The sequence below is a fragment of the Callospermophilus lateralis genome, chromosome 20 (assembly GCF_048772815.1).
Source record: "Callospermophilus lateralis isolate mCalLat2 chromosome 20, mCalLat2.hap1, whole genome shotgun sequence".
Classification (NCBI taxonomy): domain Eukaryota; kingdom Metazoa; phylum Chordata; class Mammalia; order Rodentia; family Sciuridae; genus Callospermophilus; species Callospermophilus lateralis.
Window position 1 is genome coordinate 5,274,589 of NC_135324.1, and position 26,100 is coordinate 5,300,688.

At 38.9% G+C, this 26,100-nt stretch overlaps 1 protein-coding gene across 1 annotated transcript in view; it reads right to left on the minus strand.

Annotated features, from left to right (window-relative positions):
* Positions 1-26,100, minus strand: part of Atg7 (autophagy related 7) — a 246,640-nt gene that overhangs the window by 123,506 nt on the left and 97,034 nt on the right. Inside the window, exon 17 of the mRNA XM_076841137.1 lies at positions 22,408-22,488. Coding sequence (XP_076697252.1) covers positions 22,408-22,488 — 81 coding nt within the window. The remainder of the gene's footprint in view (positions 1-22,407; positions 22,489-26,100) is intronic.

Sequence of the window (26,100 nt, forward strand, 5' to 3'; positions counted from 1 at the left end):
CCATCAGTCTCCATCTCTTTTTGCCATTATTTTCTGCATAATATGTGTTAATCAGATTTCCACGACTGTAAGAAATACCTGAGATAATCAACTTATAAACAGAAAAAGTTAGGGCTGGGGCTGTAGCTCAGTGGCACAGCACTTGCCTAGCATGTGTGAGGCACTGGGTTTGATCCTTAGCAGCACCACATAAAAGATAATAATAATAAATTATTGAAATTTTAAAAAAGTAAAAAAAGAGAAGGTTGGTTTGGGGTCAATGTTTTGGAGGTTTAAGTCCATAATCAACCATCCCCCTCAGAGAAGTAGCATATCATGGTAGGGATGTGTACAATAAAACGAAGGGGCTGGGGTCCTAACTAATTCTGGGGAAGAAACACCCCTCAATGAGCAACAAGACTCTCACTAGGCCCCACCTCTTAAAGGTTTCACCACTTCCCAAGAGTATCAAGTGGGGGACTAAGTTTTTCATATCTGGGTCCTTGGGGGGACATTCAAGCTCCAAATATGATGCTTATCTTGAAATTAAAATCAATGTTCTATCCTGGTATTATCATCTCTATCACTTGAATATAAATTCTCTGAGAGTTAGGTTCTTATCTGTCTTGCTCCTCATTGTATGCCCAGTGCCTAGAACAGGGCTTGTTACATAGTAAATACTCAATTATTTACAACTGAAGCAGCCTAACTTCATCAGTAGCGAATGAATGAACTGTGGTACAGTCATACAACATGAAAAGGAACTGCCGATGTGTGAAGCTCACAAACAAAACTGTGTTGAAGGAGGTCAGACAGAAAAGAGTATAAACTGGGTCAAACTCTGTGATTTAAAAGCAGGCAACACTAGTCCATAAAAACTGAGGATGGAAGAGGGATTACTCTTAGCAAGGGAGACTAAAAGAGGACCCAAAGGAGTCTTTAGGATACTGGAAACAGTCCATACATTGATACTGGTGGCACTTACGTGGATGCTTACATGGGGAAAAAAATCCATGGAGCTGTACATTTAACATCTGCATTCTGTTTGTAAGTTGTAACTCAATATAAAGTGCTTATTATTTATTTACTTTAAAAGGTAAAAGATTGGGCTGGGGATGTAGTTCAGAGAAAGAATGCTTGCCTAGCATGTGTGAGACCTTGGATTCCAGCACTAGTACTGCTATAAATAAATAATAAAAGGTTAAAGGCTAACAATAAAGTTTAAATGTGTGTCTTACAGTTACAAACTTATATATAAAAATACGTTAAGGAGGTTAAACAGCTCTGGCTCTTGTTTTTAGAGAGCGAAGAATCTAGAGGAGGAAAAAAGAAAAGCATCCACTGTATATGGCTTATAGTCTGATTCACTGTGGATGCACAGTACACGGCCCAGGGGACCACCAGGATCTGTTCTCTAGTAGAAGGCAGATCGGGAGTCCAATGGGAAGCCACTGTGGACTTCTGCACAGAATGCCACAGAAAGGTTGGGAAAGGCTTCTATTGAATTTTCTGCAGATTCTTGCATGCATCCAAAAGAACCTCAAATGCTGCCCATAAAGTGGATAAAAAAGACAAACAGGACATGCTTGCATCTGCTGTACATACAAATGCACTATAAAACAATTTTTTAGGGATGCATCTTTCACTTCTTGGTCATCTTTTAAAAAAAATCATGCTTTTATTTTCTTAAAAATACTGAAAACCTTAACATATCCTGCTTTTTTCCTTAAAAAAATTTTAGTATGACAAGTAAAAACTTCTAAAGTCATTCTTCAATATAAATCACAAAGCACAAAAGCTATATAGCAATGGTTCTCAAAGTTCAAGTGTGTATCAAATTCTCTGGAGAGGTTGTGAAAGCAGAGAATGGACCCCAATATCAATTTCTGATTGATTACTTCCAGGGAGGGGTCTGAGAATTGTAATTCTAGCACAATTTCCCAGGACTCTAATGCTGCTGGTCCTCAGACTACATATTGTGTGTGTGTGTGTGTGTGTGTGTGTGTGTGTGTGTGTGTGTGTGTTTTGCTGGGGAAATGAACCCAGGGCCTTGTGCATGCGAGGCAAATACTCTACCAACTGAGCTCTATCACCAGCACCATCAGACTATATTTTGAAAATGCTCATTATTTTTCTAAGTAGAAGTACATTGTCTTCAGACTGAATCCATGAAAAAGCATGTGTGCTTCCTCTAAATTAATTTTTAAAACTCCTCTTATGCTGCTCTGCCCCAAAGAAGTTACTTTGCAAGATATTACTACTTATTTAGCAGTTTTAATTAATCCCTATAATACTTAATACTTTTTCCTTTTTTCCATGCTGGTGATTGAACCCAGAACTTGTGCACGCTAGGTAAGTGCTCTACCACTAAGCTACATTTTCACTTTTCCTTTTTTTTCCCTTTGTATTTTGAGACAAGATCTCACTACATTGCCCAGGCTGACCTTGAATTTGTGATCCTCCTGCCTCAAGCCTCCCAAGTTGCTGGGATTACAGGCGTCACCCACCATGCCCAGCAAACACATTCTTCATGGTAGCAAGTTCCTCATTTCTTTGTAGAGAGCACACCAGTTTCATTAAGGACCCCAAGGATCCTGTAATATGTGAATCTGGGTTTGGCAAGTTTAATTTCAGAATTGAGCATTTTATTAAGTATATATTTGGCAAGCAAGCTCCATTAAGAAAGTTATATTATTTTATACATTAGTTTCTCTTTCTAATCTGTATGGCTATTGAGGTCACTGTCATAAACTAACAGCCCCTAAGCTTGAAATAGCCCAGATGTAACAACTGGTTTGATTCATGGAAGATTTGGGGAGGGAGAAAATTATTTTAATCAACACTTAAAAATCAGGTGTTTTCACATTAAAATTTAGATTTCCACCTATTCCTAAAGGTTGGGGAAAAAAACAATCAGAATATCTGGCAACATTACTCCCAATTTTCTGCAAGTCAACAATCATCCAGAGCTGGGTCACAGCTGCCCTTGGGGAGAACTTGAGCTCTAGCTGGCCATGGGCCTTGTTCATTTCCTGTTATCTTCAAACTAGTTCTCTCTGCTCATATATTTATTGGCTTAGCCCCTGCTGGCTTGTGATTTAGGTGCCCAGACTAAGAGGGAAAAGTTTCAATTGCAAAAAGCTCACATACACTGGTTTAAATTAAGTATGCTATATGGGTAGATACTGAAAAACTTACTTTGGACTCAGTCTCTTCCAGCCTAAGGTTGATGAGTTGTTTGAAATATCTATAGGTCATCTCTACCTTTAGGAAACTCTTGTGTAAAGAGCCTGCAGGGTCAAATGAAATGCTATATTAGGTTGTGACCCTTCCTAATTGGCAAAAAAAAAAAAAAAAAAAAAAAAAGCCTAGTATAATTGATGGGTCTGCCTGCTCAACCCTGCAGGATGAATACCTATTTATTACTGTAATCTTTTCCAGTGGGAAATACAAAAAAGTAAAATATCATCTATCACCTAAAATAATACAGAATGAACAACTGTGTAACTACAACCCAGTCAACATCCTGAGCACATCAGAAGTTCCCATAAAGTCACTGTTCCCATAAAGTCACCCCTTACTTGCCTCTAGGGAACCCAGACTTGGGCGATTACCACCTCTCTGTTTTTCTTTGTAAGTTTCCATCTAAACCCTCTTCCCTAACAGTAGCACTTACTTTTGCCTATTTTTTTAAAATTGTAGTTGGACATAATACCTTTATTTTATATATTTTTATGTGGTGTTAAGGATTGAACCCAGTGCCTCACATGTTCTAGGCAAGTGCTCTACTGCTGAGCCACAACCCCAGCCCTTACTTTTGCCTATTCTAGAAGACCAAATGTATAAATATTTTTCACACTTGATACTTATTTAAAAATACTGTGCCTTATTTCTTTATTTTGATACTGAGGATCAAAGCTATGGGGTGATTTACTACTAAATTATGTCCCCAGCCTGTTTTATTATTTATTTTGAGGTAGGGTCTAAGTCATTCAGGCTGGGTCTGAATTTGGGATCCTCCAGCATGAGACTAGGGTCCCTGAGATTACAGTCAATACTATGTTTTAAAGATACATGTTTCTGCATTCTATTTCCTTTTGCTCGGTCTCAGAGATTTATTAGTTACACAGGTTCTTTTTTTTCTTTCTTTCTTTTGCAGTGCTGGAGGTGGAACCGAGGGCCTCATGCATGCTAGGCAAACTGTTCTTTTTAGTTGTTTTTACCTTCTGTGTAAACTTCCATATTTGTTTGTACTTAGCACTACTTTTTCTGACTTCTGGAGTTAAATATTGGCTCATTAATTTTAGGTCTATTTTTCTTTTTAAGACTATGCATCTTTTTATTAAGTACTGCTTTATCCAAATATGACATTTTGATATGAAATATTTACTCAGTTTACATATTTATTTCCATTATCTCAACTTTAATCAGGAGTTATTTAAAAGTGTATATTTGAATTTCTAGAAAGGATAATATCTGTAGATTACCAATTTTTAGTATAGTTACACTGAAATCAGAGTTAAGCAATAACTGTAATTCCACTCCTTGCAATCTGTTGATACTTGCTTAACAATTTGCCTATTGTGAATTTTTGTGAAACGTGTGCTTGAAAAAGAACACGTATTTTGGGGCTGGGGATGTGGCTCAAGTGGTAGCATGCTTGCCTGGCATGCGTGCAGCCCGGGTTCGATCCTCAGCACTACATACAAAGATGTTGTGTCCGCCGAAAACAAAACAAAAAAAAAATATTAAAATTCTCTCTTAAAAAAAAAAAAGAACACGTATTTCATAGTTATGTGAAGTGTTCTATATAAGTGTTAACTGGCATATCCTTATGAATTTCACTGATCAAAGTTTCAATATCCCTAGTTTTTATATGCTTTATCTTTCAATTACTGAGAAATATTAAAAATTGCAACTGAATGATCTATTTCTCCCAACAGTTCTGTTGAGTTTTTGTTTTGTATAGATAACAGCAGTGTTACTAGGCATGTACAAATTTAAAATTGTATCTTTCTGGTGAATCAAAACTGATCATTACCAAGTAATATTACAAAATAACTGATTTTTTTGCCTTAAAGTCTACTTTGTCTGATATTAATATAGCTGTTAGCTTTCCTGTGGTTAACAATTACTTTTCCATCTATTTTCATTCTGTACCATTTAAAATATACTGCTTTTATAATGCCTATAATTGTTTTATAATCTCTTTTCCAATCACTAGCATTCAGTCAGTTTATATTTTAATGTGTACATTTTGTGCTGATGTATGTGGACTTAAGTCTACCACACTCACCCCCTTATATCTCTTTTAACCTATCTATGTTCCTTTTTATTTTCATTATTTTCCATCAATTTTCACCTTTGTTAGTAGGGAGTTGTACATTTTTTCTATTAGGTATTTGGTCTATTAATTGTAACATGTATCTTTGGTTTATCAAAGTTAAATGTGAACACCTTTCCCTCCTTCAAGACAATGTGAAAAAACAAACTATTTCTACTTTCCTTCTATTTTTTGTGTTTTTTTTTTTTTTTTTTTTTTTTTTTTTTTTTTTTTTTTGCGAGCTATACTGGGGCTGGAACCCAGAGCCCATACATGCTAGACAAGTGCTCTACCACTGAGCTACACCCCCAACCTCCTCCTCCCAATTTTTATGCTATTTTATTAATCCCACCCAACACTACATTGTCTTACACAGTCAATATTCAGTTGTCCACACATTTACTAGTTTCTCTGCACTTCTTCTGGTCTTCCATCCTGGATCACTTCCCTCCTATTTGCAGAAAACCCATCAGAAATTCCTTTTGTACAAAAATGCTACTGGTGGGCTTCATTCTTGTTTATATTAAATACTTTTAAACTTCACTTTTCCTCTTCTTATTCTTGAACCATTTTTTTTTTCTGCTAGGTTTAAAATCAAAGATTAGCAATGTTTCTGAGCACACTGAAGATATTATCTCTGGCTGGGCACAGTGGCACGTGGCCATAATCCCAGTGACTCAGGAGGCTAAAGCAAGAGGATCATAAGTTTTGGGGTCATCCTCAACAATTTAGTGAGGCCCTAAACAACTTAGTGAGATTCTGTCAAAAGTAAAAATGGACTAGGGAGATAGCTCAGTAGTAAAGTGCCCCTGGGTTCAATCCCCAGACCCCTCAATAAAACATATTATTTCCATTGTCTACAGGCTGTTGGAAAGTCAACTATAAGTCTGTCACTCTTGTGAGGTTAACATCCCCCCCACCCACACGCACTTGCTTTTATGATTTCCTTTTATATTTGAATTCCTAAAGTATCATTATAATGGATCAAGGTGTGAATTCAGTCTTTATATTGTTTTGAATTTGTTGAGCATTCTTTCTCCTCTTTTTCCCCCCTTAGTCTCCAACTACACTATTGCTAGGAACTTCTCACTATCTATTTCAAATTTATATCTTCCATTGTTTTATTGCTGAACTTCACTTTGAATAGTTTCTTCTATGCTACTTTCCAGTTCACTAATTTTCTCTTTAGCTATGCATAACTGCCTATGAATGTAACACACACACAATGTTTCTTTTTTTCAGTTCTAGAACTTGAGTTTTTTTTTTTAAATTCCATTTCAAAGCAAAGTTTCACAATTTTCAGTCCCAACTGAAACCAAAGTTTGCCTTTTATTTCCTTTAATTATATTACCATACTATTTTATAGTCTGTGTGAGATAAATTTCAATTCCAGAATCTCTATAGATCTATTTCTACTTTTTGCTGTAAAAAGTATTTTAACAAATAACATGAGGGCTACGAACATGATGTTTTTCTCAAGGGAGATTTCACCGCCTTAATTTGGCACTTGCAGGCATTAGTTAAAAGGAATCATTCTAATCCAAGTAAGCCTTAAGCTTTCCGGGCCACTCAGATGATATGAAACTGTTAGAGTTAATATAAAGTGTATTGACTTCCAGGTCACCCCTATTCGTACATGTATTTCTTCATGGAGTACCAACCCAAAAATCGAAAATTTATAAGGGTTCCCAGGCCTGGCAGGACCCAGCTTATCCTTTTAACCTTAAGAGGATGCTAAAGTTGGCATTTAGGGTTTCAACTTCCTTTTTCAATTAGGCAAATGTCCACAAAAGGGGCCTATAGGCTCATTCTGTGCAGGCATTCTTCTCAAAATTTTGATCCAGTAATTCATAACAGTCTATTAGTTCCTTGCTATTTCAGAAGATTTTAGGGCTGGGGTTGTAGCTCAGTGGTAGAGTGCTTGTGTAGCACACATGAGGCATTGGGTTTGATTCTCACTACCACATAAAAAAGGTATTGTGTCCATCTATAACAACAACAACAAAATTCTAAAAAAGATTTCTACAAATAGTTTATGCAGTTCCTCTAGGTTCCTTCAGTAAAACAGCCAATTTGAATTACCTGGCCTACTAGTAGATGAGGCAGAAATTTCCCAGTATTCTGTAATGAATTATATCCTTGGTATTTGGCCTTTTCTTGTCAACAACTGACCCAAGGTGGAAAGTTCTATGATATTCTTTAAAAAAAAAACAGTAATAGCTCTTCCTGGCAGTATATTACTCTTATAATGCAGAGGATATATAAAAGATGAGGGTTCAGTGATAGTCCCCATAATGTATTCACTCTAATACCCTAGACAAAGAACAGTTTACACAATTGGGTGGGGTATAAAAATGTCTCCACAGTAGTCAAATTATGCAAAGAAATACAAAATAACTTGAAAAAACCCTCTTTCTGCCCTATGAGTAAATCATTCATCTGTGGCTCTGGCTAATGCATCACGGCAGGTCAATGGTCAGTTGACACTTCATGTCATTCGTCAATGGCTGGCAACATTATAGGAGACACAATATACCAGAATCAAACAAAGAGATCTGTACTATTTATATTTATCTGTCATATCAGTTATAACATTACTACTGCTATATTATCTACATTTTAAAATACTTTGGCAAACATAGTATGAATCAATATACATACATGTATACACTCTCTCTCCTTCCTCTCCTCCTCAGTGGCCAATATTTGAGGTCCACTAATTAGGAATGTATATTCCAGGTGTGATGGTAAGCATATCAACTATAGCTATCTAAATTCATACCAAAAGGTTTCCTAATGCATGCAAAGGATGATAGCAATAATTTTTTTCTGATAAAAATACCAGTGTTTAACCAAAGGCTGAATGTTTTTTTTAACGTGAGGATGCTGACTCATAATGGTGATGTTGGGGGAGCCTGGGAGGGGAGGAAGGGAGGAATTTTAGATGAGACAAAGGAGAGGGAGGGGAAGCGGGGGTAGGAAAGATATTGAAATGAGTTAGACATCATTACCCTAAGTGCATGTATGAAGTCACAAATGGTGTGAAAATACTTTGTGTACCACCAATGACTTGAAAAATTGTGCTCTGTGTATGTAAAATGAAATCAATTGCATTTTGCCATCATATACAACAAATTAGAATAAATAAATAATTTAATAAAAAAACAGTTTAAGATAAATGGCTGGCTGTAAATGTCATAAGGAGATCTCTAACCCACATGCCCAATCGTGTGGTTTACACAAACCTGGCAAGCTAGGCAGCTTAGCATACTCTGCAGTAGCACTCTGCCTAAGGCTCTGAGCCTGGGCCTAGACACTCAACAAAGGATTCCATCAACTGAGCCAATCTAAAGGTTAGCTGTATTCTGCAATGATATTTCTGCATCTGTCTCTACATATCAAATGACCAGGGGGTGGGGCTTTTCCAGTCTGAAAGAACATATTGAATGACTAACTTTTGTGCCTACCTGCTAATAAATGTTCATATGTGTGGCAATATTTGGTCTGAGGCTGAACTCTTTCAGGCTACCTGGTAGTACATTAACCTTTAATATTGCAAGACACCAATTTCCACCAAAACAAAAACAAAAACCTTGAACTTTTGGGAACAGCAAAATTGGCTGAGTTCAGTTTGCAACAACTGTGGTACATCAGATTTCCCAAGTGAAGCCTGTTGGGACATAACCTCAAAGTAGGAATATCATGATTCTTATCAAGCTGATGAACAAACTTGCCATCTTGGATCTTCCAAGAGAAAGGCTGTTTCTCTTCAGTGGGAAAACCACAGGAAGCTACAGAGACAGCCATGGGGTGTGGGTTTTGCTGGGCCTGGGAGCCTGCCAAAAGTACTGTCCTTTTGTCTCTTAGCCCCTAAAATTCATGATACTTAAATTTTTTTTTTAAATGATTCCACCTGCACCCCCCCACCACCACCACCTGGACCCTGTATTTTACTCAAACTGGTGTCATTTAATCAATATCTATATTCAAAGGAATAGGTGGGAGGCAACTATTCTTCCTGAAGTAAATGCAAACCAGAAGTATTTGCAGTTTCAAAACAGTACTGTCTTGGATTTGAGTAGCCACGTCTGTCCCTACTCTCCAAATGTTTTTAAAAATAACGAAGCTGAAAATTAACCAAAATGGGAAAGTGAACTATGTTTGTCATAAACAGTTTTGGAAAGCAAAGCCTTTACTCTCTCATCCCCCACCCTGTGCTGGTGCTACCAGCACCTAAAAAGCTACTCCGGTCCAGATGATTTTCCTGATGGTCGTCTGAAATGCAATCATAAACATATTCCTTAGGATATCAGTAGTCCCTTTTAAAAGGGCAAGTGTCCCCAAAGACAGTCTGAAAGAGCTTAACCAATCAGTCCTTGAAGTCTTAAATTAGAAATCACTCCCCCTGACCATGGCCAATGAGTACAGTAGAATTCTGTGTGAATGAATTCTATCACATTGTTGCATGAGTGGTTCAACATGGTAGGTAAGTGGGGCTGGAAGTTGGAAATCCTCAACTTTCATGTAATTTCTGGGCCTCCTGGTCTATGATAGACTGGGAAGCTCTCTTGCTAGCTGTTTCACAGGAAACTAGAAAGGGCCACTGGGAAAGCATCCATCAAATGATGCCAAAGGAACAGAGAAATGATGCCACACTTGAAAAGAGAAAACCAAGGCAGCTAATCCTCCCTGCTCATGTTGCACTGGCCTCCACCCCATTTATAGCTGCAGTAAGAAAAGAGCAGGAGGTTTGAGCTGGAGAAAGGCTTCCAAGGAGGAGTGTGGGAAAGGGACGTGGACAACAGCACTGGTGGCAGCAGGCCTGGTGCTGGGCCCAGCCCAGTTTCAGGAACTGCCTTCTTGGGTCTCTTCTGTCCCTGCCTAAGAACACAGAGAAATACTGAAGTCAATGGGAAGAAGCCTCCCTCAAGGTTTAGGCTGGCTCATCTGAGGCTGTGGACCTGACATTGGCCACGGATACCGAATCCCTGAGAAGGGGATTCATCCTCCCCCAATACACACTGAGAAATGTTAAAGCTTTGCTTCATCTTGGTTAATTAAACTCCTAGAGGAACAAGAAAAGGAGAAAGAAAAAGACTAACACTACATTAATGTTTGCTCACCTCTGGGGGCCCCTTTTTAAGGGAACGGCTCATCCTTTTTTGTTACCTTCTAAAGATACCAAGTTTTTTCATACTGTAAGTGGAAAAAAAAACCCGAATGTATCCACGATAGCAAGTTTTTTTATACTGTAAATGACAAAACAGATATATTCATGATAGGAAATAGATTGACACTTGATCTCTGCTCATACAAATGAGCAATGGGAACTCAGGGCCAACTGCATGATGCAGGCATACAGGCTATTAAATCTTTGTGGCCAGGAGAAAGGCAGTTTAACTCTTTTATACCTGAGGCTCAGAAAGTTTGAGCTACTTCTCCAAAGTCAGAGTTAGGGGACACTGCATCAACTACAGCAGATTCTGGCTGGCTGACTCCAGGATCCCCACACCCACCTACCCTTGGATAACAGACTCTATAAATGCTCAAGTCCCCTATATAAGATGGGGTAGTATTTGCATATCACCTATGCACATCCTCTTGAAGATATTAAATGATCTCCAGATAACACACAATACCTAATATAATGTAAATGCTATATAAGTAGCTGTTTTAATACATTCTTGAGAAAATAATGCCAAGGGAAGAAGTCCTCATGGTCAGTACAGATGCAATATTTTCCAAATATGTTTGATCTGTGGACGTAGAGCTGATGGATCTACAGAGGGCTGACAGTCTAACAAAATGTCCCGCTTGGGCTGGGGTTGTGGCTCAGAGGTAGCACACTCACCTAGCATGCATGAGGCACTGGGTTCGATCCTCAGCACCACGTAAAAATAAAATAAAGATACTGTGTCCACCTATAACTAAAAAATATTTTTAAAAAATGTCCCATTAGCTCGTAGCTCAAAAGACGAGGATACTTTCAATTCCCTTCTATTAATGCTCTCACTTATTCAGAATCATGTGGCATCTTAAGGCTTGAAGTTCTTTAAAATATTCTTACTTGCAGATGGCACGTTCCCTTTATTTACAATATAGTTTCAAATTACTATTCCAAAAAAAAAAAAAAAAAGACAAAAAACAAATCCACCCTCAGAGGTTAAGAATTCACCACTGCCAAAGCTAATAAGAGGAACATACTGAGAGAGCAGAAACAATTGCCCAGGAACTTGTCAACAGCTTTGAGTTGGCACAGACCAACAGAGGCATGCGCACAGCCTCCCCCAAGGGGTGCTGGGATTGCGCTTCTTTTGCAGAGAGTACAACACGATGACGTGGGCCTCATTTTCCAGGTCCACTTTCAGTGCCTACTGGAACATGCTCCATAATAGAAAGCAGGGAGCGATTCGGCAGACAGCAGCAGATAATATGAAACTCATTCCTCCAGTACAGCTGGGAAATCTGCATTTGCTTTTGTTTTCTTATGCATAGCTATTATTCTATGAGCAAGTCATTTTGTACTTTTAAAAATCTACTTATGCTATGATTGAAATCAATCAGATCAACTAATAATGAAGTCTATATATGAGCAAATTAATGATTTTACAGGTTTTGCTCTGGTCTTCTGTTAGAATAGAGCATTGTTGAGCTTGGGCTCAAGTTGGGGTATATGAGAGGTTTTAATGCAACAGTAACCACCTCTTACCTCAACCCCCACTTTTGTGACCCTCTCCCTTTAACCTTCATTAAAGAGCAGACATAAATGGAAATGTGTAGAACAACTCAGAATCAAGAGAAAACCAAATGCTTCTCTTGTGCCTTTGTGACTAGCACAAAAATGTCCTCTTGCCTAGATTTGTACCCCAAGTTGGAGTGACAGGAAACTTCTTAAATATACTGAAATGCTCCGGTGAACCCAGAGATGACTAGAAAGACACCCGATGCTGTCTGGAGCTAGGCTGACTGATAAGTTCTGGCTATAGAGTGGCATGACTCTTCAACATATCCTCCAAGGTTGTCCTTGTGGGAGATGGAACAGCAACTGCAACTATGATGCCCCTAAACACTGCTTACCATACTCTTGTACTCTCTCAAGATGAGGCCTCCCATGTGCAACACTGGCTCATGCCTCTTTGCCCTCTTTGTTCACATTTGGCACATGTGCAACTCTTTAAAGGCCACATGGGAGAGACTTCCCAGTTTTTGTCTGGTGAATGCAAACTTAGATATTCCAGAGTTTTTATCAGTCATCAGGTATTCCGGAAAAGAGAAACATGCAGCCTTTTATTCAAGGTAAAAACATTAACGTAACTTTCTTGATGAAAGGATTTTAAAACTAGGAAAGGCCAGATACTCTAGAATGTATCACTACCATCATATAAAAAGTTACATAAATAAGTTATAAAGACAGTAACTTCAGGATAAGGATGTTCGCAAATAAGTCTTTCCCATCTTCTATGGCAAAAAGTCCATGGTAGTATGTACTTGCAGAAATATCTGGACAGGATATTGGAAAGCCTTTTAGCAAAAATAAAATGGGGACATTCAGAAATCCTGCAGGAAAGTAAGCAAAATCCTCCAAAGGGTTCACTGCCAGAACGTGTCCTTTCATACAATGTTAAGTCATCTTTGATGAATCCCAAAGATTCTTATTTTAATCTACTCTGGAAATGATCTTCCAACACAGCAACAAATCATCAAGAGCAGCAACCAAAGCCAAGGAGATAGTAAAAGCTAGAAAGAAACTCGGCTGAAAAACATTCAGAACACTGAAATACAGTATTCAGTGTCAGCTATTGCATATGGTTTCATGCTAAATGGCACCTTCATGCCATAGGCACAGGCCACCTGCCACGTTGCGTCACCATTCTACCAGGCCATGAGCCCCTAGAGAACACAGGCTAGCTGATTTTCTTCCTTTGTGCTGTTCATTTATTAACCAAATCATTAACTTTTCTCACCACCCAAAACATACTTTATCAGTTCTTTTCATTTTCCAGGAAAATCGTTACTCCCTCCAATCAAGGTACAACCCTTGGGTAAAGATGTTCAAATAACTTCACATACCTGAATTATACCATTGGTTTTATTAAATATTTATTTGGTTCTTTTAGTTTTAGGTGGACACAATACATTTATATTTATGTGGTGCTAAGGCTAGAACCCAGTGCCTCATGCATGCTAGGCGAGCACTCTACCACTGAGCCACAACCCCAGCCCCCTACCATTGTTTTGTACGTAGTTTCACTATCTCTTCCAAGAGGGTATCGCTAGAAACTTTAGAAGCTGTCTCATTCACTGTAATGTCATCCAAAAATATCGTCAAATTATTTAGTTGAATTGTTATGACAATAGTCTTTAAAAGAAACTCATGTAAATACATATTTGGGTGGTGTAAACATTTCATTTAAATAGTTTAATATGTAAATATATGCAGCCTGTATACATGAAAATACATAGAAGCTTTCCCAGTTCAAGCTGCTGAATCCCTCATTTCAATGGCTGCAGAGCACTTTATAAGTGTTCCTCTCTCCTTCCCTTCAAAGTCTACTGAGAGTAGAGGAGAAAGAAGACAAATATAATACACAAATAAGGAACATGAACAAATGATTTTTGGTGTTCTCTGCCAATCAGGAGCCAAGTCAATGCACCCCTCTACTGGATGGAGGATGAGTCCTTAGAACTGAGAGCAGGGTTAGTATCTTCTGTGCCCCTGTTTGCTGCAGCTATATTTAAAGAAATAGCTGATCAAGAGACAATACCACCTCAGAATCCCAAAACAAAAACCAGGGGTAGATCAATCTCTACATATTGATTTTCTACGGTTAAAATGAGCCCCCAAAAAGAGATCGTGACTTCCCAAAGACATAAAGAGAGTTATGGTGGGGCATAGGCATCCTAGTGTCCTGTCCAGGAAAGTATGGGAATGCTACCTAAGAAAACCTCAGAGACCAGGGGTGCTTTACTGGGATCCAAAGGCATGCTTTGAGGACTTCATCGAGTCACTGAAATTGTGAAACTGTATGAGACTTTTCACTTTTCAAGGGAAAATGCTTTCATTAATACTAACAAGGTCCATGACACAAAGAGATGTCCTTGGGTGGGGGTTAAAGTGAATGAGACAAATTCCTAATTAAAAGGAACCCAATTTTTCAATATCCTGAAGGCTACTCTCAGGCCAAGCAATTAGTAGAACCATCTAAAGTGAACACAGTCCTACACTTTCTGGTGTAAATGGTAAAAGGGATCCCATAAGAAAAAAAAAGTGCACAAGCAGTCTTTGTGTGTTTTCTTGACCACAGGTGACACAGAAAGAAAAAAAGCAGTGCAAGCTGTAACCAGTGATTAGGTGGTCTCAGAGCACCACAGGTCAGATCTGATGAGCATAGCTAAAGCTTCAGGAGTCATGGAAAAGGTCTGAGCATCAAAGGACACAAACCAAAGTTGTCTGAAGCTTTTTAAAGCCAGGACAACCTTGACTTTCAAATCCCCGATTTAGTACCTCTCATTGTACCTTCTTGTGGACAAAGTGAACCAGAGACAGTCTCCACACAGGCAGGGAGGCTTCAGGCACCTACAGGGGTCTTTTGTTTTCTTATTTCTGGTCAACACTGGTCCCAGGAGTGGGCAAAGGCCTTGGGTACTTGGCCACAGGGAACTGGATATGCGTCAGCCATTGCAATTTCTCTGGGAAACAGAAAATATTTTCCCCTGCTCTATGGATGAGGAAATTGAAGCAAAGGGAGAAATGTCCAAGGATTTTCAAGGAGGAGAAGAGCCAAGAGTGCTGAGGATAAGACATGTAGCTAAATACTCCTGCTGGCTCTAGCTTCATGTTCCAGCTCCTTTGGGGAACCAAGCTTCCAGAGATCGGAGAAACACTAGTTGCTAAGGACAAGATGTGGGATACAGTTTACACCACACAACCATACATATGGAATCCATCACACATTAAAATAGAAGGCTTGAGGCCTCAATGGGTGAAGGAGATAGGAAAAGAGAACCTGGGGTTTACTCATCATTTTCCAAATCATATTTATGTCCCTTTTGGAAAGGACAAGAAAAATCTGGCAGCAGCCCAGATTTGAGTAATACTTGCCACTGCAAAGCTGTATGCAAAAATTCCTGGCACAAGCTTTGGAGAGCTCTTCCGATTGGGCTCTGGCCAGTCCTTGTAAATGATTGAGATTTAAAACCCTATCAAATCTGAGAAGCGGGGAGTCTGCTTGACACAGTACCATAAATCCCCCTACCTGAAGCTTGTTTCAACCTTATAATGGGACTATTTGAGAAGAAACACTATCCATATATACCTATGGACATATGTGTTTTCTGAAAAGTTAAGAAGGATAGAAACCCATGGTTAGCAGCGATCTGAGGGGCTGGTTTATGGTTGATTCTCTTCCTTCTTCTTAAATATATTTTCTTATTTTTCTGCAATTAAAAGGGATCACTGGAGATGTAGTCTGCCATAAGAAAAACCCTGGGTTCAATTCCCAGTACCCTCCACCCCCACAACACACACACACAAAAAAAAACCCGGGGTTGGGGTATTGCTTAGTGATAAAACATGTGCTTATATACAAGGTCACGGGTTTGATTCCCAGCAGTGCAAAAAAAGAAAAGGATGGTGTGAGGGGGAGGGGAGGGGGAGGGGGAGTGTGTGTGTGTGTGTGTGTGTGTGTGTGTGTGTGTGAGAGAGAGAGAGAGAGAGAGAGAGTGTGTGTGTGTGTGTATGTGAATGCTGGGGTGCAGTATAGTGATAGAGCACTTGCCCAGGATTGCTTATGAAACAATAATAAAATAATGGAAATATAAAGTATAAAAGCTAATAACTTCAGAGTATCAACAGAGAGCCAGAGCTTATCTCATACTGATTGACTCACTGAACAAAGGAAAAAATGGAGGTAGGCAGAGACAGGGGGCACCTTGCTTGAGGTCACTAAATGGGTCAGGGAAGGGACCAGAGCCAGGGCCCTGGAAATCCCCTGACTTCCTGCCCTCCACACCACCCTGCTGCAGCTGTTGGAGTCCTCAGGCTGGGAAAACCCCTCAGCATGGTGCTAGGTGAGAAAGAGTTTTATTTGAAATTGTAAAATTCAAAATAGCAGCCTCAAGTGTCAGACAAAATACACCAGATTCCAACTTGAGAAAAGCTGAAACTGAGACAGTACTTGCAAGACAAAAGGAAAATTTGAAGGCAAGTGGGTGCCCCAAGCATAGTCACAACTGCTGTACTGAACAGTTTCATAAATGTTAACATTTACTTGCCTCTGACTATTATACATGCCATCCACGCTGCCTGGAATTCCTTTTGCACTCCCATTTTTAGAAATTCCTACTTCCACTTTAAATGCAACTCAGAAATCACTCTCTATAGAGCCTTCCCTTGCTTTCCCCATTTACAAAACTATCTATTACTAGAGGGCAGACCTTGACTGTCAAGCATGTCACAATGTGACAGAGATCATTATTGGTTGATAGCTCTGTCTCATCCTGAAATAGCATTTCTCAAGACAGTGACTATTTTGATGAGTGTTAGTCAGCGGTCTATCACTGTAACCAAACACTTGAGATAATCAACTTACAAAGAGGAATGGTTTATTTTGGCTTACAGCTTTAAAAGTTTCAGCCCATGTTCAGTTGATTCACTGCTTTTGGGTCTGTGGTAAGGCATTACATTATGGCAAGAGTGTATGGTAGAGCAAAACTGCTCTCATGGCTAGAAGTAAAAGAGGAAGAGGACAAGACAGGGTTCCAATATCCCTTCTAAAGGCATGCCCCCAACTATCTACTTCCTTCCACTAGGCTCCACCTAAAATTGTATACAGATATAATATATATAAATTTTAAAGGTTCTACTACCTCTCAACAGCACCAAACTGCATCTCAAGCCTTCAACACATGGGCCTTTACATTTCAAATCTATCTCTGGCGCATATCAGAGACATTTATTTGGATAACAAATGTCTGATAACAAATGCATATTAAGACTTTGACTCTTCCTTCCAAATCTACAATTTGCCTCTCTATCCTATCATGATGTATTTGCAGAACTCTGGGGTGACAGGTTGCTCTGGGACAGAGATTGTTCTAAAAGAAAGTTTAAACAGCCAAGTTTAGTTTTGGACTTTCATGCTTTTGAAGTCACAAGAAAATATGATAGAAAAAAGGTAGGACAATATCATAAAATAAATGGGGAGGCTGGCTGCCATACAGGCAAAAAGAAAATGCAATTTATCATCTGATGATGCCAGTTGATGTTTCTCATTCTACTCTGCCCTCTATCACTTCTCAGGACACAAAGCCCAGATGCACACAAAACGCTAATAGCAAGTTATTCTCAGAAGTTGAATCATAAGCTATCAACAGAAGATCCCGTCGCATAGTCAACACCAGAATGAGTACAGTACTAGAGCAGCTAATCACCAGATCAGGTTTAAAATCTCCAGATCAGGTTTAAAATCTCCAGATCAGGTTTCTGAGCACATCAAGCTACATCTGTGCAGCAGGCAGGTCCCAGATGGTATGAAAACCAAGCCTGGGGCCTGCTAACCCCCACCCCACCCCGTTTTTGGGGGGGCGGGGAGAGGTACCAAGGATTGAACTCAGGGGACTTGACCACTGAGCCACATCCTCAGCCCCTTTTTGTATTTATTTAGAGACAGGGTTTCACCGAGTTGCTTAGCGCCTTGCTTTGGCTGAAACTGGCTTTGAACTCATGATCCTCTTGCCTCAGCCTCCTGAGCTGCTGGGATTATAGGCATGTGCCACCATGCCCAGCTGGGGCCTGCTTCCTCAGAAGAGGCCGTCTCTGCAATGCCACAAATGTTGTGGGTGACAGAAGTGTGCAAAAAGAGTGAACACTCTACATTCAGTCTCCTCAGACACAGCCCTGCTCCTGACTCTGCAGATAGAAGCTTTTGGTCAACTTCTAGATCTCAGAAACAAGGCTCTTGTTACATAAAACACCAGAAAAAGCCTAGCTCTATGCCTCATAGAAAAAGAACAATAACAGCATTTAACACACTCTCTCCTCCCTGGGAATGACTGGGAAATACTCTGGAGTGACAGCAGTGTTCTACATTTTGATTAGAGGAGTATGGGTTACACAGGCATACTAATTTGTCAAAATTTATAGAATTATGTCCCTAAGATTTATTCATTTCACTATGAATTTCACCTAGAAAAAATAATTACATCAAAACACTGAACTGAGTTACTAGGTTCATTTTCTGTAGTAGTAGGAATAAAAATTTTCAAACTATATTTTGTGTTTTCTAGACTTCAGCATGTGAGTATACATTCAGGATAATGGGAGCCAGGTTTCCTTCTGTTGGGAAAGGTAGTTACAAATATGGAAAGGGGGAAATTAATGTCACCAAAGGGAATAAAATACATCATGTGCCTCCTGACACAGGATACATTGCCCCCCTCCCTTGGTTCTCCTGCCAAAAATTCATGACCTGAATCTAATCAGAAGGAAACATTAGACAAACCCAAATTGAGGGAAATTCTAAAAAATAACTGGCCATATGTCAAAAGGCTGAGGTTAAGACAGACAAGGAAAGGCTAAGGAACATTTCCAGATTGAGGAATGCCAAAGAGACATCACAACTAAAATGCAGTGTTTATCCTCAATTAGATCTTTGTCTAGGAGAAACAAAAAAAAAAAAAAAAAAAAATCAACAACCTACAAAGAACATTATGGGTACAAATAACATCTGAAATGGGCTACCCATTAGATAATAGTATTAATATGCAAATATTAAATTGCCTCAATTTAATAAGTCTATTGTGTTTAGGTAAGAGAATGCCCTTGTTCTTAGGAAATGTACACTGAAGTGTTCAGTTGTAAAGGATCATAGTGTTATAATTTACTCTCAAAATTAAAAAAAAAAAAAAAAAGCCATAGAGCAGGGCAGGATAAGAAGGAAACCAGAAGAGAGAACACGAGTCACAGGGCAAATCGAAACGATTATAGGATCTGGGAAAAGAGCTGTAGAGAGCTCCTTGAACAACTCTTGCAATTTTCTTCCCCCCAAAAAAGATTTTTTTTTTAGTTGTAAATGGATACAATATCTTTAATAACTTATTTTTTTAAAAAATGTGGTGCTGAGGATCAAACCCAGTGCCTCACACATGCTAGGTGAGCACTCTACTACTGAGCCACATTCCCAATCCCTTCTTACAACTTTTAAGTTTAAAATTATGTCAAAATTAAGTTACAAAAAAATCCTAATTATATATATATATAGATAGATAGATACAAAGATAGATAGATATAGTGAAAGACTAATAATAAACTAACTCAATGCATTCTAACTCTAATATTCTTTCAGGAATACTAGTTTCAAAATTACACTTTTCTCTCTGGTAGGAACTTTACAACATTTCAGTTGGCTCTCAATTCCTTTCTAGAATTAAAAAGACTTAAGCTTCAAATAATGTTTCATTTTTTTTTCCCAACGACAGATGCCATGATTTTAGGAACTTTTGTAAGATAATAAACAAGAAATTGAAATGAAAGCAACTCCTTACCACCCACCTCCCCCTGGGATTCTTTGGTATTTTTTTTTTTTTTCTGTAAAATGGAACAATTTACTGGGCTCTATGCCAGGCTAAGATCCAGTAGGGTAAGAAATGGTCTGTGGATAGACAATTCAGCCTTTCCTGACAGAAAAGCAAAAAACTCTATTCTTTTACCATGGGCAAATGTAAAATGATCTATACTACTTTATTATTACTTTTAATAAACACAGTAATGAATACGAGCATTATTTTTCAGCAAAACTTGTCCTATACCTCCCCAATTTTTTAATTTGCATTTGTGGCTAAGTCAAGACAAGTATGGCCTTGGTCCTAAGGAAGCAGGGGTACAAAATACTGAAAACTATCAAAGGGAAAAATTATTTCATGAATGTCAATAGAGAAATTTTTAAAAGTCATTTTTAGCTCCAGAGAATCTGTTTGAAGCAGTAACAACAATGATAGGGCACAGTATAAGAAGTACATGATAACTATTCATTAAAGGGGGGAAAAATCACATGCACAGAGATGGAAACATAATTGGATTTGTCATTTCAAAGTATTAATGTTGGGTTTGCAAATAATAGACAATGACGTCCCCCTAAGCGCATAACGAAGGGGGCCAAGTAAGTGAACACCATGTTTCTACTGTAAGGAAATACAGGCACCAATGAAGCAACCTTTTCAGCACAAAAGAAATTTAATACCCAGACCACATGAAAAGTGATCTCTATGGGAATAGTGCAGCTGTTAAAATCCAAGTCAGTTTGTATTAAATCGTCTAGCATGTTTATGTAAAGCAGGACTCTCAGAATGACCGCCAAGAGGAAATAATTCTGCTGACAAAAAAATGATACCTATATTTAATTTAATGCTTCCAATAAGTGTGAAAAAAAGATGCAAACCTATTCTTTTTTAAAAAATATCAGAGGCCCCAGTTAGCTGGCATGCTTGTGATTCTTCTATAAACAGTATCTTGCAGGCTAATTTAATTAGAAATGGAACAACAAAGAATGAGTGTTTGCATTTCACTTACTGAACCCAATTATCTTTATTTCACTCGCTAGCTGGACCTACATAAAACCAGAGGAAAGCTTGTGGCACCTGTGCCAAATGATTTCAATGTGAAAATTAATACTGCCAAGTTATTTTGAGACCAATTAGCTCAGCCACACAAAGAAAAAAAAATACACTCCACTAAAGAACATATAATCCTAAAATGAGTTTCTGAAGACAGAAGTACACGTGGAGATCCTGAGGACTAGACTTGAGTAGATGTAAGATATCTTAAGGAACTATAGAAAGAATGAGCTCAAAATCACTGACAAATAATAAGCTTTAATTCCCAGCATAGGCACCTGGGATGCGTAACAATAAAATGTGCTTAGTTTACTTCTGAAGAAAAAAACATTACTCTCAATTTTTGAGCACCTAGATTTAACCAAATTTATCAACATGTTTTGTCAAATCTAAGTTCAATCTTTTTTTTTCCAAATATTTTTTTAGGTAGACACAATATCTTTATTTTACATTTATGTGGTTCTAAGGATCGAACCCAGTGCCTCATGCATGCTACACGAGCACTCTACCACTGACCCACAACCCCAGTCCCTCTAAGTTCAATTTTTAAGAGACACTGGTCAGTGCAGTGCTTCTCATTAGATATGACCTATATAAAATTTCCAATAGAAGCTTGTCAGTTCAAGAGGAGACAATTTCTCTAGAATTTAATTCCCGCCACACTTTTGCATGTAGGGGACACAGCAGAAAAATCCCAATTTGTAAGCAAGAGGCCATGGCTGGTTGGAGTTAAGTACCCCACCCCCGCCCAACCACCGTGCTATTTTGCATTGCACTTCAACTTGAAAACTTTTACTTATCAAGGACTGGGAGTTTTAAATCACTGGGTGTCAGAAGACTTAAAGGAACACCCAAAAAAGGAAATCAGCTGTTACATACAGTATACATATAAGAATAACTCAGACAGTATCTCAAAGCCTATTAAAAAAATGAGATGCCATCACCATAGTTTTGAGATCTATCAGCCGTTTCCCATTACAAGGACAGAAGATCAGATCTATTTTTAGAGCTGCTGTAAAGATCAAAGCCAAAGGGGCTCTTTTATTGGCTCTCTACCCAGGCCCCTAATCTGTTTACTATTTCTTTGTTGTTATGTGGATCTCCGAAAGACATGCATCCAGGACTGCCTGGAATCCCCCATCTTCTGAGGAACGTGAAAAAATTGTTGAGGGTTCATCCAAGGAGGGAAACCCTCCGGGGAAGAACAAAGACCAGTAAAGTTTAAGTTCTAGCCAAAATGGCCATGATGCTAGTGTGGATACAGAGCTAAAATTTCTTAACTCATTCTTTCTCTCTATACTATCAGTCAAATTTTCTCGGGCTGGTTTCTTTGTGAGAATAAATACTGATAAATGAAAACAAGGAGAAAGTGATTCCTGAACTTCTTCCCCACATAAGTTCTTTTCAGTGGCCTCGCCTGGTAATGCCAAGGGCATTTAATGCTGATGGGCTCACTTTAAAAAACAAGTCCCTTGAATGCAAAAATGACTTACTTTGGAAGAACAAGCTGTACATTTGTCAAACGCCAGGCTGACAGGAAGGACATTATCAAACCGTGACAGAAATCCCCGGATCTAAAAACAAACAAAACAGAACAATTCACATCAAGCACGGAATGACCACATCTATGAAAATGTGTAGCTAGTGTCTGGCGAGGAGGAGAAAGTGTTATTACAGTGGTCCTGACAGAAATCCCCCTGTATTGTAAATGGGTCTGGGGAAGAAATATATTGAGACCTTCATTACATTAGGAACCAGGGCCTACAAGCTTTTCACATATTTGTGACCTAAAAGCAAATTGACTCCAAAATATGAAAAGCAAGCTGTAATACCTAAAGTACTGTTTTAATGAATACCTTAAAAAATGTAACAGGAAGGGACTGGGGGTGTAACTCAGTGGTACAGCACATGCCCAGCATGCACCAGGCTCTGGGTTTCATCCCCAGAATCACAAAATAAGTTGCCTCAGTGACTCTGATTGGACTCTTTTGTTATGGAGACCACAGAATAAGGCACATATCCACTATACTATATTGGAGGGGCCACACAAGGACAGATGGCCTGGGGGCTGACTATAGAAAGCAGAGGTGGTTCTAAACTCGCATCCAGGTTTTCTGCTTGTTATGGAACAGAGAAACAAAATGTAAAACTGGAGGCTGGTGTTGTGGCTCAGTGGTAGAGTGCTCATCTAGCACACGTGAGGCCCTGGGTTCAATCCTCAGCACCACATAAAAATAAGTTAATAAAATAAAGGTATTGGGTCTAACTAAGAAAAAAAAAATTTTTTTAAACTGCAGCAATTGCTGGGCAACAGCGCCACCTTGAGTGTGAACTTCTACCTGCAACGTGTGCACATTTGAGTGTAACTAGGTCCTACCAACTATGACTGAGGTCATTTATGCTTGGGTCATAACAACTCTGGAACTGTACTCATGCCAAAGAGAAAATTTCAATCTGTTGTGTGCATTACTAACATACTATTACTAAAAACAAGAGCAGCAAATCTTTTAATTTCTCCACAGGACTCAATATTTGTAATGAGCCAGACAATACAAATCTTGTCCTGGGTTCATTTAAATGACCTTCCTGACTATCCCATTTTAAGTTGGCTGAACTTGGACTCAGAAGGGTGAAGCACATTACTCAGGTAAGTGAGATCAAAGTATAAACATCTGGCACAGGCTGGGGCCTCTGGATGGGCTACAGGCCAACTTCCTCTGGAGGCTGCCTTCCTCTTAGATTAGCTTAATTAAAAACAAACAAACAAACAACAAAAAAAACTTCCAAATTCTCTTTTTTAAAGGTTTTTAAAAAAATAACTTTATTTTTATGTGGTGCTGAGGATCTAACTCAGTGCCTCACACATGCTAGGCAAATGCTCTACCACTGAGCCCCAGCCCCAGCCGCAGACCATAGCTTTTGTCTGTAATATTAGATCTCTTCATGATTTTTGTTTCTTGTACTGATACTCATCCCCCAAATAAAAACAAAACCTTTTTTCAGGCTTCATTCTCAGTTTGGTAACTTCATCTTTGGGCCCATACTGCAACAAGTGACATAAGAGAATATGTAAACCTGTATTTAGAAAATCTGTGAAGGAAATGCCTACAGCAAATTTCCAAATGTCCTTATCAATATATGTGATCTCACTATAATCCCAGCTCATGAGTGAAGGAGTTGGGCTGGGGTTGTCACTTTCAGGGGTAAAGTGCTTGCCTAGCACATGAGAGGCATTGGATTTGATTCCCAGCATCAATTTAAAACACACACACACACACACACACACACACACACACTAAATGAACAAAAGAAAGATTTTTTAAAAAAGAGTGAAAGAGTGGGTGGAAATGAGAAGTTAGGCAACTGAGGTAAAGATAGTCACATTTTCAAAGGTTGACAGTGAGGCTATCTTTTATTTCCCACATCTCAGCAAAGTGGCAGCTGTTTCATAATCCAGTACCTAAGGCACCACTGGGGTCATGAGTGTGCTATTCAGGATATGAAAACAGGGGACATCAAACTGGCAGAGGGGGTTTTAATGGCAAGTGACAGATGGTAATGCTGAGATCTTTAGGAGCTCTGGAAGTTACCTGTTTGACCAAGTTACTTTTATACTAAAGTCTTTTTTTAAACTATCATATTTAGCATATTTTCTACTAAAATATTATTTAAAATGGCCTACACATCATGTCTCCTTTTTCCACACCCCCCCCACCCCAATCCTCCAGTGCTGGGGATAGAACCCAAGGCCTTGTGCATGCTAGGCAAGCACCCACCAACAGCCCAACCCTCCACATTTTATAGTAATGCTATTACTCTCCATCTAGATTTTATTAAGCTTTCCTTATGTTGCAGAAAGAATATTGGTTAACTTTCTCTGCTAAAATGTCTTATGATTAGAGATGGGGAATAAAGCAAAAGCAAGGGAGAGGGTAGATCTGATTAGGAGCTGAAAGGAGGAGAGGCAAAGAAAAGAAGGAAAGAACAACAAAAACACAGGTGGTGAGGAACAAAAGGAAAAAAAAGAGGCTGAACTGGCTGAGCAAGGCCAACACACCATTGTTCAGCACCCAGACAGCTCTTTGACAGGAAACAGTCATTCATCTTCCCAGGAAATGAAGTAGAATAATGCTGGCGAGGATTTACAAGTTCACTAAGTTGATACCCGAAGCCCCAGAACATAATCAAAGCTCTTCCAGTTTCAGATAGTCTCAGAGGAAACCCTTCTCATACCCACTGCAACAGACTCCGAACAGGTACCTCCCAGGGTGGGCCCTCTCCCTTCTACTTAATGTCAAGTTATGTCATCAATTCATTTTCCTAACACAAAGCTCTGAGGCCTGCCACTTTTTATCAGCCACTTAGAGCAAACCAAATAAAGCAGGGCATTCCCTACACTGGCATTTCAGCATCCCCCACCCCAGGGATCTGGACCCAACTTGTCTTCCCAATTGTATCTTGGACAGAGTGTTTTCACAGTCGGATCCAACTGTTAACGTGAACTACAACTTCCCTCCCCAAAACTTCTGTCATCTCCTGGTCTTGCCCCAGGCTGAATTCAATGACTCAGACAGAACTCTTCCTTTTGCTAAGACACATGTATCTAAGTCCTCATCTTCATGAAAAGTCACTCAGCCCAGACACCTCTTTAATCAATCCTCCATCCACCTGCCATTCAACCTAGAAATAACATCTCCACCCTCTGAAATCCATCTTTTTGGTCTTTATACCCCCAATATCAAATGAATTAGACTTTTTGAAAAATTAATAAAAGGTATATTGAAATATAATTCACACGCAAACCATTTTTTTAAAAAAAATTTGTGGTTGTAAATGGACAGAATGCCTTTATTTATTTTTATGTGGTACTGAGAATAGAACCCAGTGCCTCATACATGCTAGGCAAGCACTTTGCTGCTGAGCTACAGTCCCAGCCCCCATTCAGCTTTTAAAGTATAAACTCAGTGTTTATAATTTTGGTTGTACAACCAGCACCACTATCTAATTTCTAGACATTTTTCATCACTCCAAAAAGAAATCCAGGACCGGAAAGAAATTAGTCTCCATTCTTCCTTTTCCAAACCCTGGGAAACACTAATACACCTTCTATTTCTATTGATTTGCCTCTTCTGTATATGCCCTATAAATGGAGCCATATACAACTGCCTTCTTTTACTTAACATAAG